The 14084-nt window shown below is 49.4% G+C and overlaps 1 protein-coding gene across 1 annotated transcript in view; it reads left to right on the top strand.

Moving 5' to 3' along the window:
• Nucleotides 1-14084, top strand: part of LOC115080376 (H-2 class II histocompatibility antigen, A-Q alpha chain-like) — a 56230-nt gene that overhangs the window by 32497 nt on the left and 9649 nt on the right. The window contains exon 3 of the mRNA XM_029584521.1: nt 13015-13158. Within this exon, the coding sequence (XP_029440381.1) occupies nt 13015-13158 (144 nt within the window). The remainder of the gene's footprint in view (nt 1-13014; nt 13159-14084) is intronic.

The following is a 14084-nucleotide window of genomic DNA, read 5'->3' as shown; positions in this document are numbered from 1 at the left end:
CCATGCCATAACACTTTTAAGGTGAAACTCAAGACTTGGCTCTTCCTTCAAGCATTCCCAGAGAGCTAAGAACAAGATATAATCAACCTACTGTCCTATAGCATTAATGCAATGTTTATTTTACACTATTTATTATTGGCCTTATTTATATGTTTCATAGGTGAACTTAGTTTGTTTTTTCGACTTATTATATAGCAATCGTTTGAAATGTTCTATGTAAATCGTTTGATATGTTCCATGTAAACCGCCACACGGCGGTAGTTATTTCAGTTACCTGTGAACCGGAGTGATATGTATTTTATACAGGAACTTCCGGTATATAAAAACCAAAAATAAATAAATAAATACTGTCACCATCACACCTAAAGGTAACCACGCTCACACCCAGATAATGTCACCTCTCATATTACTGTCACCATCACTCCTAAAGGTAACCCCGCTCACACCCAGATAATGTCACCTCTCATATTACTGTCACCCTCACTCCTAAAGGTAACCCCACTCACACCCAGATAATGTCGCCTCTCGTATTACTGTCACCCTCACTCCTAAAGGTAATCCCCGCTCACACCCAGATACTGTCACCTCTCATATTACTGTCACCCTCACTCCTAAAGGTAACCCCACTCACACCCAGATAATGTCACCTCTCGTATTACCGTCACCATCCCTCCTAAAGGTAAACCCGCTCACACCCAGATAATGTCACCATCACACCTAAAGGTAACCCCGCTCACACCCAGATAATGTCACCCTCTCATATTACTGTCACCATCCCTCCTAATGTAATCCCTGCTCACACCCAGATACTGTCACCTCTCATATTACTGTCACTATCACTCCTAAAGGTAACCCCACTCGCACCCAGATAATGTCACCTCTCGTATTACTGTCACCCTCACTCCTAAAGGTAATCCCCGCTCACACCCAGATAATGTCACCTCTCATATCATTGTCACCCTCTCTCCTAAAGGTAACCCCGCTCACACCCAAATAATGTCACCTATCATATTACTGTCACCATTACACCTAAAGGTAACCACGCTCACACCCAGATAATGTCACCTCTCATATTACTGTCACCATCACTCCTAAAGGTAATCCCCGCTCACACCCAGATAATGTCACCTCTCATATTACTGTCACCATCCCTCCTAATGGTAACCCACTCACACCTAGATAATGTCACCTCTCATATTACTGTAACCATCACTCCTAAAGGTAATCTCATTCACACCCAGCTAATGTCACCTCTCATATTACTGTCACCCTCACTCCTAAAGGTAACCTGCTCACACCCAGATAATGTCACCTCTCATATTACTGTCACCCTCACTCCTAAAGGTAACCCCACTCACACCCAGATAATGTCACCTCTCATATTGCTGTCACCCTCACTCCTAAAGGTAACCCCGCTCACACCCAGATAATGTCACCTCTCATATTATTGTCACCATCCCTCCTAAAATAACCCCGCTCACACCCAGCTAATGTCACCTTTCATATTACTGTCATTATCACTCCTAAAGGTAACCCCACTCACACCCAGATAATGTCACCTCTCATATTACTGTCACCCTCACTCCTAAAGGTAACCCCGCTCACACCCAGATAATGTCACCTCTCATATTACTGTCACCCTCACTCCTAAAGGTAACCCTGCTCACACCCAGATAATGTCACCTCTCATATTACTGTCACCCTCACTCCTAAAGATAACCCCGCTCACACCCAGATAATGTCACCTCTCATATTACTGTCACCCTCACTCCTAAAGGTAACCCCGCTCACACCCAGATAATGTCACCTCTCATATTACTGTCACCCTCACTCCTAAAGGTAACCCCGCTCACACCCAGATAATGTCACCTCTAATATTACTGTCACCCTCACTCCTAAAGGTAACCCCACTCACACCCAGATAATGTCACCTCTCATATTACTGTCACCCTCACTCCTAATGTAATCCCCGCTCACACCCAGATAATGTTACCTCTCACATTACTGTCACCCTCACTCCTAAAGGTAACCCCGCTCACACCCAGATAATGTCACCTCTCATATTACTGTCACCCTCACTCCTAAAGGTAACCCCGCTCACACCCAGATAATGTCACCTCTCATATTACTGTCACCCTCACTCCTAAAGGTAACCCCACTCACACCCAGATAATGTTACCTCTCACATTACTGTCACCCTCACTCCTAAAGCTTCTGAGACCATGGAAGCCATTTCTCCACACAGAAAAAGTGAATGGAAATAAAGAAAGAGAAGTAAGCATAAATAACATATACAGAAACTGATGACTTAATCCTTCCTAGTTTGCGCAACGATCTCGGTTAAAGTTTTTGGCACTGGTGCAAGCCTTGTAAGTTTAACCTTAAAATTAACGCTCAAAGAAATATAAAGATTTTACTTTGTATTTGCCTAATATAAGTGACTAATTGAGAAAACAGATACTGATATGGGATTGTTTTTCATTTTTGTTTAAAATTTCAATCAGAAGCTATGATATGGTAATTGGCTACATTATTTGTTGTTTGAATGATTTTAAAAGCAATAAATAAAGAATTGGAAAAAAAAAGTTTTTGGCACTGGTGCACGCTGGGAGGTTTTCAGGCTTTGTTAAAGTCTTGCTGTCATTGGTTAGAACCTGATGATGTAATCATCGTGCTTGTTATGGGCGAGCACTGAGGGAGCACGCCGATTGGCTGACGGCACTTTCCACCCCGCTTGTAAACCTTTAGACATGCACAGTTCTGATATCAGCAGACCCGGATCCAGAAATACAAAAATAAAAACATTGGACAATACAGCAGTCAGTCAAACCCTGTGACTGGATTGTTATTTTCTTTTTTTCAGGTCCAACTCAACTTCAGATTCCTCAAAACGACGGTAAATATTAATCCCATGGTAGAGAGTGACTGGGCCTGAAAGCTTCCCTCCGGTTGTAGAAAAGGAGAGTGGCTGTGCCGGACGGTTTTCCTCTGGGTACAGGGAGGGAGAGTGGCTGTGCCGGATGGTTTCCCTCTGGGTAGAGAGAGCTGATGATGTACGTAAAGCTGAGGAGGTAACAGAGAATACAGCCAGAGGGTCCCCTCCCAGGATACACTCGGGTGGGGGGGGGGGGTCACTGCCGATAAAATCCCCCCCCCCCCAACTTCCCCAGATCCTATCATTTGTAAAGCAGCTTTTATAAAATCTCCCTCCCTGGGATTTATAGCACGGGAGGCAAAGACATCCAGGGACACGGACAGGCGGAAATGGCATTGCTTGATAGAGCTGTCAGTACTCAGCGACCATTCTGTGGATTGCTTGGAGAACGTGAAGATCCTTAAGTACCAAGAGATGCAATCAGAGACCAAGAAAATGCGGCAGGAGGACACAGAAATATTCCCAATTGTATTGGGTGCCACTGGCCCGAGTTAAGAATTCGCAGCCTATAAAACTCCGGAAGGAGGCCTCTCTTCGGCAGTGAATACAAGAGCTTGAGATGACTCCTGACGGAGCCCTGGCTTAGGAATGGGGGGGGAGGGGGGGCGCGAGCCGTACAAACCCAGGCCTTGCCGAGGTGCGGGGAGAGAGCCTTCCCCTCATTTAAAATCTCTCTGCCTCTCGTTACCCCCCCCCCCCCTTCCAGGAGAACAGCCCCTCTGGTCACCCCCTCTCTTTACAGCTCTCTGATGTTCTTCCTCCTCAGGTCTCCTGAGCTAAAGCCGATCTGCGCGACATCCGATCCTCCGTCCGTCACAAGCAAAGCAAACCCTTCCTTCCTGGAGCTTCCCGCCGCCTACGGATCAGATCAGCGCAGGAGCTCCCGCCCCGGCCACAGTCCTAGATATCCTACTCGCGCTGTCAACGCTCTGGGGTTTCTTCGTCCTCCCTATCTTATTGCATGAATGGCTCTGCGATGAGAGATACCCTGATCGCTGTGAGAACACGACACAGCTCTCACTCTAGAGAGACTGAACGAGACCCTCTTATAATGATAAGAATAGCAGTCTCGGCCATTAATGTATCCTAGTGGGTGGGGCTTCCATCCACAATGAAATCACCGGAGAGCTCAGGGGATGGGCACAGGGATACAGATTCCTAAGTGTAACATTGGGGTGTCATGAGTGCTATATGGGGGTATTGTTTGCTTCTATTTGTAGCTTGCACTTTTATAGTGAGCAAAAGATTCTTGTAATTTTACGTAAAGGAAGAATGTAGCTAATTACTGGATGATTTAAATTTTTTTTTAATCAGAATTGCACTGAACTGTAAATCTCTTCCTGATGCTTTACCCTCTGCCTGGTAGCAATAAACCTTTTACCGTGTTAGGTGTGTGTGACTGGCATTCCTGGGGATTCCTGCTTACCCGCCGCAGCCTTCCAGGGAGGGGGGGTGAGATACTGATGCGCAGGGAGACCTGGGGGGGGGGATAGCGGGTGAGGGTCCCAGAGCAGCCAATCACTGTGTGATAAGGCGGTGGCCAGAAGCAGAGAAGATCCCGGGCTGCACAGGGAGAGCCATAACCAGTAGGAGAGCAGGAGGTGCTAAGGCTCGGACCTCTCGAGGGGTCTAGATAGGGTGCAGGCAGCCCTTCAGAAAGGGCCACCAAAATAGCTCAGGGACTGCCCCCATAAGCCGTGACGGATGAGACCCAAGGGTTTAAATCGGTGAACCCCGAGCGGAGACATTCAGATACCACCAAGGGGATCAATAACGCACCAGACGCAAACGGTAAAGCAGCAACCTTATCAGAGGAAACAGTGCTCCGGATTATAACAAGAGGTGACGGTGTGAAGCTCAGGAGCAGGGGGTAATGTTTCTCTGCGAGAGGGGGTGACGGATGCACGGAGCGGACGCCCAGGGGAGGGGACGGAGCTCAGAGCGCTAGCAGGTTTCGGGGGAAATCCTGGCACAGGCGCTGAGGATCCTAAGTGGGAGATCAGAGATGCACCGGGCTCTGTGACTTTGCACCAGAAATTAGATTATGCAGATTGAGATGGGAGCCTCCTCAGCCATTTAACGGGCGAGGGGGCCCCCGCAATCCTTCACGTGTGGTGAGGCTGCGCGCGGGGCGGGGGCGGGTCACGGAGGGGTAAGCTCGCTGCAGAAGGGAGCCTCCATCCGTCACGCGATGCCTGGCGCTGCGTGGGGTTTGAGTAGGGTATATTCATAATTCCCTAATTCCAGACTGACGGGACCTGATACTGAGGCGGTATTAGCCCATCACATGTGACCTCCAGGCTCCATCCTGCTCTGATCTTCTCCCATCCGCAAGGAGGGCCTTTACATGTATTAGGGGTTCTGATGAAGATCCGCTCTTCAGCTGTCTGTGCTGTATTCATGCTTTACGTGCATCAGTGTGATAACTGCATTGGGCTCTGATGAAGATCCGCTCTTCAGCTGTCTGTGCTGTATTCATGCTTTACGTGTGTGTATCAGTGTGACGCCTGCATGGGGCTCTGATGAAGATCTGCTCTTCAGCTGTCTGTGCTGTATTCATGCTTGACGCCTGCACTGAGCTCTGTCCATGCTGTCTTCGTGCTTTACCTGCATTAGTGCCACTCTTCAGCTGTCTGTGCTGTATTCATGCTTTATGTGTATCAGTGTGACGCCTGCATGGGGCTCTGATGAAGATCTGCTCTTCAGCTGTCTGTGCTGTATTCATGCTTTATGTGTATCAGTGTGACGCCTGCATGGGGCTCTGATGAAGATCCGCTCTTCAGCTGTCTGTGCTGTATTCATGCTTTACGCGTGTGTATCAGTGTGACCCCTCCATGGGGCTCTGATGAAGATCCGCTCTTCAGCTGTCTGTGCTGTATTCATGCTTTACGTGTATCAGTGTGACGCCTGCATGGAGCTCTGATGAAGATCCTCTCTTCAGCTGTCTGTGCTGTATTCATGCTTTACGTGCATCAGTGTGACCCTGCATGGGGCTCTGATGAAGATCCTCTCTTCAGCTGTCTGTGCTGTATTCATGCTTTACGTGCATCAGTGTGACCCTGCATGGGGCTCTGATGAAGATCTGCTCTTCAGCTGTCTGTGCTGTATTCATGCTTTACGTGCATCAGTGTGACCCTGCATGGGGCTCTGATGAAGATCTGCTCTTCAGCTGTCTGTGCTGTATTCATGCTTTACGTGCATCAGTGTGATAACTGCATGGGGCTCTGATGAAGATCCGCTCTTCAGCTGTCTGTGCTGTATTCATGCTTTACGTGTGTGTATCAGTGTGACGCCTGCATGGGGCTCTGATGAAGATCTGCTCTTCAGCTGTCTGTGCTGTATTCATGCTTGACGCCTGCACTGAGCTCTGTCCATGCTGTCTTCGTGCTTTACCTGCATTAGTGCCACTCTTCAGCTGTCTGTGCTGTATTCATGCTTTATGTGTATCAGTGTGACGCCTGCATGGGGCTCTGATGAAGATCTGCTCTTCAGCTGTCTGTGCTGTATTCATGCTTTACGTGTATCAGTGTGATACCTGCATGGGGCTCTGATGAAGATCTGCTCTTCAGCTGTCTGTGCTGTATTCATGCTTTATGTGTATCAGTGTGACGCCTGCATGGGGCTCTGATGAAGATCCGCTCTTCAGCTGTCTGTGCTGTATTCATGCTTTACGCGTGTGTATCAGTGTGACGCCTGCATGGGGCTCTGATGAAGATCCACTCTTCAGCTGTCTGTGCTGTATTCATGCTTTATGCCTATGTATCAGTGTGACCCTGCATGGGGCTCTGATGAAGATCTGCTCTTCAGCTGTCTGTGCTGTATTCATGCTTTACGTGCATCAGTGTGACCCTGCATGGGGCTCTGATGAAGATCCGCTCTTCAGCTGTCTGTGCTGTATTCATGCTTTACGTGCATCAGTGTGACGCCTGCATGGGGCTCTGATGAAGATCCGCTCTTCAGCTGTCTGTGCTGTATTCATGCTTTACGCGTGTGTATCAGTGTGACGCCTGCACTGAGCTCTGTCCATGCTGTCTTCGTGCTTTTCCTGCATTAGTGCCACTTTTCAGCTGTCCAAACTGCCCTGCGCTGGGGCGCGCATGGGAGTCTCGGTTAAGGCTCTTCCTGCCTGGTAACTGCTGGTGCCAGAGCGATATTAATCCAGGCCCCTGCACAGCCCTGGAGAGGCACTTTCACTTCTCCTCCTCACTTCCCCCTGCACAGGAGTCTGCCCAGTCGTCTTTATCTCGCTGACTGAAGCCAGGACGCCCCTATTTCATATATTTGTTTGATTTATCTTCCACACAATGCGGGTAATAAAATGTTACTATTTCCTCTCCCTCCTGGAAGAATCTCTCTCTTTCTGTATATTTTCCGTCTTACTCCCAGGTCCCCTTTGACAGTGCGCTAGTATTTTTAATTTGCCACCTTTAATAAACATTTTTGGAAAAGAAGCTGCCATCTTCTCTTGTGACCCTGCCCTGCGCTGACTCAGGGGCTGTTCGTGTTAGCCTTGCACGTCGGGGAGGGGGGGGGGGGGGAGTACAATGACAAACAGCACAGCAGCGCCCCTGATTCACTGAGATTCATAAAAGCGGATCAGCGGGCAGGGGAGGAGGAGTACAATGACAAACAGCACAGCAGCGCCCCTGATTCACTGAGATTCATAAAAGCGGATCAGCGGGCAGGGGAGGAGGAGTACAATGACAAACAGCACAGCAGCGCCCCTGATTCACTGAGATTCATAAAAGCGGATCAGCGGGCAGGGGAGGAGGCGGTCAAACTCGTCTGTTTACAGAAGTTGGAAAGTCCCCAGCAGGGCTTCAGGTTTCCGTGCAAGGCTCCCTGCTCTGATCGCCTTCCCTGGCAACTCATGACGACGGGTTCTTCCTATTTTCTGATTGGCGGCTCCGTCGTTGTTATTATTATTTTTAGTTTCTGTCCTCAGGGCCGGTGCCTGCTTTCTCGCTGCCCCCAGTTCATCTCCCTGCAGGAATCTAAGCTTTCAAGTCCGACATTCCTCCCTACCCAGGTCTACCCCCCCCTTCTCCTCTGTCTTAGCCAAACTTTAAAGGCCCACGCACGCACGCACAAGTAAAAGTTATGCATTCAGCTGAAGGTATTAAGGATGAACTGGGTCTGGTTAGGAGACTATTTTCTTGGGATAAATCTGCTTCAAAAGGAGCTCAACAAGTGGTGTAACTTCAAGGGGAACAGGAAAGCGCCCACTCCCTGACGTTGAAGTAGTAGAGGCAACCCTCTCCCCCTAACCAGGTTCGGAGAGCCAAAGTGGAACCGTGTAGAGGAGCCGGAACTTTACGCGGAGCTCCCCCATCTAGATGTTGAACTGAAATGCTGGACAGAGGGAGGCGCCCCCTTTGGTGGGGGGCCAGAGAGCCGCACGAGCCAGCAGCAGCGGCATTTGCATGACGTCTTCTCCTGCCGCCGCCGCGGAGCCAGTCTCGCGAGAGGAGCAGCGATCTTGTGAGACTGGCCCCGCGGCGGCGGGACACGACATCATTCAAACGCTGACGCCGCTGCCCGTTGGGCGGGAGATCTCGGTGTTGATGCATCGGATGGGGCAGAGGTTTGGGTTACCTCTGATAACTAGATCTGAGCTGGCAGGCTTCCTTTAGCAGCTCCTATGCCGCAGGCGTCTGCTGGAGGAGGAGTGCACCAGGCGGCCCTGCAGCCTCTGTTCCATTTTGGCTGCAAGTGACCCAGGCCGCTGCCCCCCTGTGCAAGTGCACAGTTTGCATAGTGGGTTGCACCAGCCCTGTCTGTCCATTAGTAATGACTTTTCCCTTCTTTGATCTAGCAACCCCTGATTTCCAGGGGATGGAGCAGGAGGAGCTGGACAGGGGCATTTGTTTTCCTGGATCTACGTATTCCACACAGACGTACATGAAATTATACCACCTAATAACTTTTCCCTTCTGCATGTCAGGGGGGTCCACGGGTACCACGTGAAGGGGTATTGTTTGGGGGATCCACGAATTCCAAAATCACGCATGTGTAATTTATGACACTGAATGACTTTTTCAATTTTTTACCTGATGTGCACCAAATCTTCAAAACATGTCGGTACTCTTGAACAAACGTTCAAGGAAACAAATATTTATTTATCTGCAATCAAACAAGTTACTAACTCATATGAAACGTGCCATAAATATGGAAAAAAACAGAAATCATCTTACTTGAAAGAAAATCCAAATCTGATATAAAAAATGTACTCCCTTTATCACATAATGTCAAGATTGAATTAGCTGATTCAGTCAGAGATCTAGGGATAATCATTGATTGTGAATAAAACTTTAAAAAGCATATTTCCGCAAAACTAAGAGATGGATATTATAAGCTATTAGTCCTAAGATGTCTAAAGGCACTATTAGACCATAATTTTATGGAATGCCTTGCCTGATGCTTTCAAATTAATTTCAAATCGAAAAGAGTTTAAGAAAGCTTTAAAAACTCATTTGTTTAAGGAAGCATTTGTGAGCATAGAAACTATGAAATAATAATCTTACAGTCATAATACTTAGCTCTTCCTAATCACTACCTTTAACACCATAGTTGTTTCTTCTTTTTCTTTTAGTTTTGTAATGTAGCAGCCAACTAAATTACTATCCTAGGTCATCAAAATTTTATGTTATTGATCATATTAGTAATTGTATTTTTATTCAAACTTTGTTTAGATGCTTATTTTATTTTATTTTTATTTAGTTTATCTTATTTTAGTCTTATTAGATATCTTTGATTTTAAGTACATTGTTGTAAACCGTTTTGATCAATATTTGTAAACGGTATATAAATACATTAAATAAATAAAATAAATAATGATTTCCGATCAGTATTACAGGCCCTCGTATTATCCCCGCTAGATTACTGCAACTCTCTCTTATTAGGACTCCCACAGTCAACACTTCGTCTATTGCAGGTGCTGCAGAACCGCTGCTGCGAGGGCATTAACGAACTGCAACAGACGAGAACACATTACTCCAATACTGATTAGCCTGCATTGGCTTCCCAGTACCCAAAGGATTCTGTACACAACTTGCTGTATTCTTCATAAAGCTATTTACGCTCATAAGACAGACTGGTTACATACCCCCACATTGATCTGCTAATAAAGGACTGCTGTCTGTTCCCTTCAATCAATACTGCACACACTTGGCGTTAGTCCGAGATAGAGTAATCTCCGTAGCAGGCCCAAGCACCTGGATCACCTTACCAGCTGAGCTACGGCTTGAAACCGAGTCGAAAAAATTTAAGAAAGGGTTGAAAACTTGGCTCTTTTGAGCAAGCTTTTGTAGTTAGCTCCCAAGCTTAACATTTTGGCATGAATTAAGTGTATATGCTAATTGATTTGTATATCTAAATGTTTTTGTGCATTTGTATCTAGATGATTATTTCTGTTGGTTATTTTAAGATTTAAAGACATTGTACACCGTTGTGATGTAACCACGAATGACGGTATATAAACTCTTTTATATAAATAAATGAGGATTCTGACGGGGTTAGCGTTTTTTGGATCCATGCAGCTCACGAATACTCGCACGTGTCACCCTCTAACATCTTTTCGGTTTTGCATCTGATCCACACCAAATTTTCAGGACATCAAGGGGGGCGTCCACAAGGATCACGAGCAGGGGTATATTTGGGGGAATCCGCCTATTCCTCAAACATATGCATGCAATTAAGTCACCTAATAAATTTGGGGTTTCGCATCAAATTTTCAGGAGATCTCAGGGAGGGCAGAGAGGAGTCGGGCACGCGTCTTGGCTTCCCCGGATCCACGTAGCAGCGTGCCCACCGGTGCACCCGTGTCCTGGAAGGGAGGCTTCGTTACTTCTGGGTGGAACTTCTAGTTTTTAACCGGGGGACATTGCGTCCTATTCATTTCTGTGTTTGCTGCTGTTATTTAATCCCCTGTGCAGCTCACGTTTCACATTAATCAAAAAGCCAGAAGTCATAACTGCATTTCTTGGCTCGTTCTCGTCCCTTGGCAGCGTCTCCTCTTAGTAAACACGGCGTAGGGCGCCCCATTCCTGCCACAGAGCCCTTGCTTTGTAAACCCCCCTACCTGCCCTCAGCAGGAACTGTAAAGCTTAGGGGAAACGTTAAATAAACTCCCTCTGGGGATAAAAGGGACACGAGGCCTCTCAGCATGAGCCTTTCATCGGATAAGGCTTATCCGCTACAACACATCCTGAGCTTCATACTCCATTGCCACTCTGCAGTAGCTGAATGTAATAAAGCAGGGTTTCTTTGTAACTAATAAGATGAGCAGCCACGCACAGGCTTAAAGTCGCGATATTACACGGGTGTTTTTGCAGAGTTATTATCAGTGCAGTGCATCCCGTGTACCGGGGTTAGTTCCCCCGCACACTCGTTACTGTGGGGAGGGGAGGTCGCAGGCTTCCTGCACGGGGCTACAGATAGAGGCGCGCGGTTCCTCTCCCCGGGCTCTGCTGCACGTTCACCGAGCAACCGCTGACGTATTCTAACGTGCAGCACGCGATTGGCTGAAATGGAAACGCCGGCCGCGGAGTCTCTGATCCTCTCGGCACATCTGGAACGAGCAGGTTAATGCCGGAGCGTTGAAGCAACTTTCACACAGAAGAAATCAAAAAAGTGGGTGCGGCCACCAAGCCAGTGTATAGTGCTGCTATGTAGTGCTGCAACCCCTTCCAAGAAAAATTAAGTAATTATCTATCCCATTTTTCTAGTGGGACTGTGCTCTCTAACGCCCCTCTAAGAGGCCGATGCAATAAAAAGCCCGGAAAGCGGGCGCTGAAAAGTCAGCGCCCGTTTTCCTAACGAGCGCATGGCACCCGCAAGGGGGGGAGGCACCATGCAATACCCCGCCGCAGCTGCTGGTTACGAAGACCGACGCCAGTAAGGAAAATGGCCGCCGACAGACGCAGAGTTTACTGGCGTCCGTCTTCAGAACTCGGCAGGCTGCTGGGGGTTTTTTTTTTTTTTTTACTTAAGAAAAGAAGTACAGAAAAGAAGTTTTTTTCTGCTTTTCTGTACTTCTTTTACCTGTGCTCAGCCGTTAATATCTGAGAGCAAAATGCGCGTCTGAGACGCACGCTTTTTTTTTGGCGTGCGGAGTGAATGAGTAATAGCCTCATTCACGTGCATTTGCATGTGATGAGCGCTATCGCATTCACTCCGCGTCCGACGCGGGTGAAATAGGTCGCTGATCCCCCTATTGCATTAGGGGGGTGGATTAGCGCCTATTTAACCCGCGTCGGAGTGCGGGTTATGCGGCGCGCTGGGCTGAGCTCTGTTCTCTCACACAGCAGCTAAGAGGAATCACAAGGATGCAGAGAGCTGAGATTTACTCTGGCAACTCAGGCAAAACTTGTTATGCCAATAAAGCTATCTGAATCCTCGTGAGCCCGAAGAAAGCAGAGGCTATGACATGTAAAGTGATTGCAACTGCGATTCTAATCCAAACGCGACCGCCCCGGGGACCGCGTTCAGGGAACGGCAGGAGTAGCAGCTCAAACCACTGACTCGCCAGGCGCATCAGGAGTGCCTTTTGCCCACTTACTGTGCCCAGCAAGCAGCAAAGTACAACCTTCCGTGAAACTATCTGCAGTTCCCCCCCCCCCCCCTTCTCTTGTTAGAAAGCAGGTGGAAGAGCTTCCCTCACAGAGCAGAACATCTGGATCTCTCAAGAACATGTGTCCTGGCAGCCGGGGGACGGAGGGTGAGGAGGAGATCACTTCTACCTGGCAACAGATTAGCAGCCAGGGAAGGAATATTGCTATTGGGTAAGCCGTGCAGACGAGCATTTACTGACCAATCGCCTTGCCAGCTGAAGACTCAGCGTCTGGATGGGACTGCGTGTGGTAGGGGAGACTGTGACTCCGTCCGTACGTGACACTGTGTGTCTGTAACTGAGTCCGTATGGATGAGTGTCTATAGGTGACACTGTGTGAGTGCTCTGCTTGGATGCCTATATGTGACATTGTGACTGAGTGTATAGGTGAGGCTCCAGCTGGGTGTCTATAGGTGACTCTGTGTCTGTGTGACTGTACAGGTGAGGATCTGCCTGGGTGTCTGTAGGTGACATTGGCTGAGGCTCTGGCAGGACGATTCTGTGTCTGAGGCTCCTGTACCGAGGCACCAGCAGTTACTGAGGATGGGGGTCTGCCTGTGGGTCTTGGCACTGTCGGCCCTGATGGTACCGCAGGGTCAAGCGTCGAGGAAAGGTAGGTACAGTATACTCCTCTCTCTCCTAGGGCTGGTGCTTCCATTAGGCAAACTAGACAGTCGCCTAGGGCGCCAACATTTTGCAGGCGGTAAACTCCTGTGCCAGAGCCACTGCCACTGGTAAGAGGGAGCGCTGTGCCGGAGCCATTGCCGCTGGTAAGAGGGAGCGCTGTGCCAGAGCCACTGCCGCTGGTAAGAGGGAGCGCTGTGCCGGAGCCACTGCCGCTGGTAAGAGGGAGCGCTGTGCCGGAGCCACTGCCGCTGGTAAGAGGGAGCGCTGTGCCAGAGCCACTGCCGCTGGGAAGAGGGAGCGCTGTGCCGGAGCCACTGCCGCTGGTAAGAGGGAGCGCTGTGCCGGAGCCACTGCCGCTGGTAAGAGGGAGCGCTGTGCCGGAGCCACTGCCGCTGGTAAGAGGGAGCGCTGTGCCAGAGCCACTGCCGCTGGTAAGAGGGAGCGCTGTGCCAGAGCCACTGCCGCTGGTAAGAGGGAGCGCTGTGCCAGAGCCACTGCCGCTGGTAAGAGGGAGCGCTGTGCCGGAGCCACTGCGCCAGTGCCACTGCCGCTGGTAAGAGGGAGGGCTGTGCCGGAGCCACTGCCGCTGGTAAGAGGGAGCGCTGTGCCAGAGCCACTGCCGCTGGTAAGAGGGAGCGCTGTGCCGGAGCCACTGCCGCTGGTAAGAGGGAGCGCTGTGCCGGAGCCATTGCCGCTGGTAAGAGGGAGCGCTGTGCCGGAGCCACTGCCGCTGGTACGAGGGAGCGCTGTGCCGGAGCCACTGCCGCTGGTAAGAGGGAGCGCTGTGCCGGTGCCACTGCCGCTGGTAAGAGGGAGCGCTGTGCCGGAGCCACTGCCGCTGGTAAGAGGGAGCGCTGTGCCAGAGCCACTGCCGCTGGGAAGAGGGAGCGCTGTGCCGGAGCCACTGCCGCT

The sequence above is a fragment of the Rhinatrema bivittatum genome, chromosome 19, assembly GCF_901001135.1.
Source record: "Rhinatrema bivittatum chromosome 19, aRhiBiv1.1, whole genome shotgun sequence".
NCBI lineage: Eukaryota > Metazoa > Chordata > Amphibia > Gymnophiona > Rhinatrematidae > Rhinatrema > Rhinatrema bivittatum.
Note: the sequence above shows the minus strand (reverse complement) of the source record. Positions and strands in the feature narration are given on the sequence as shown.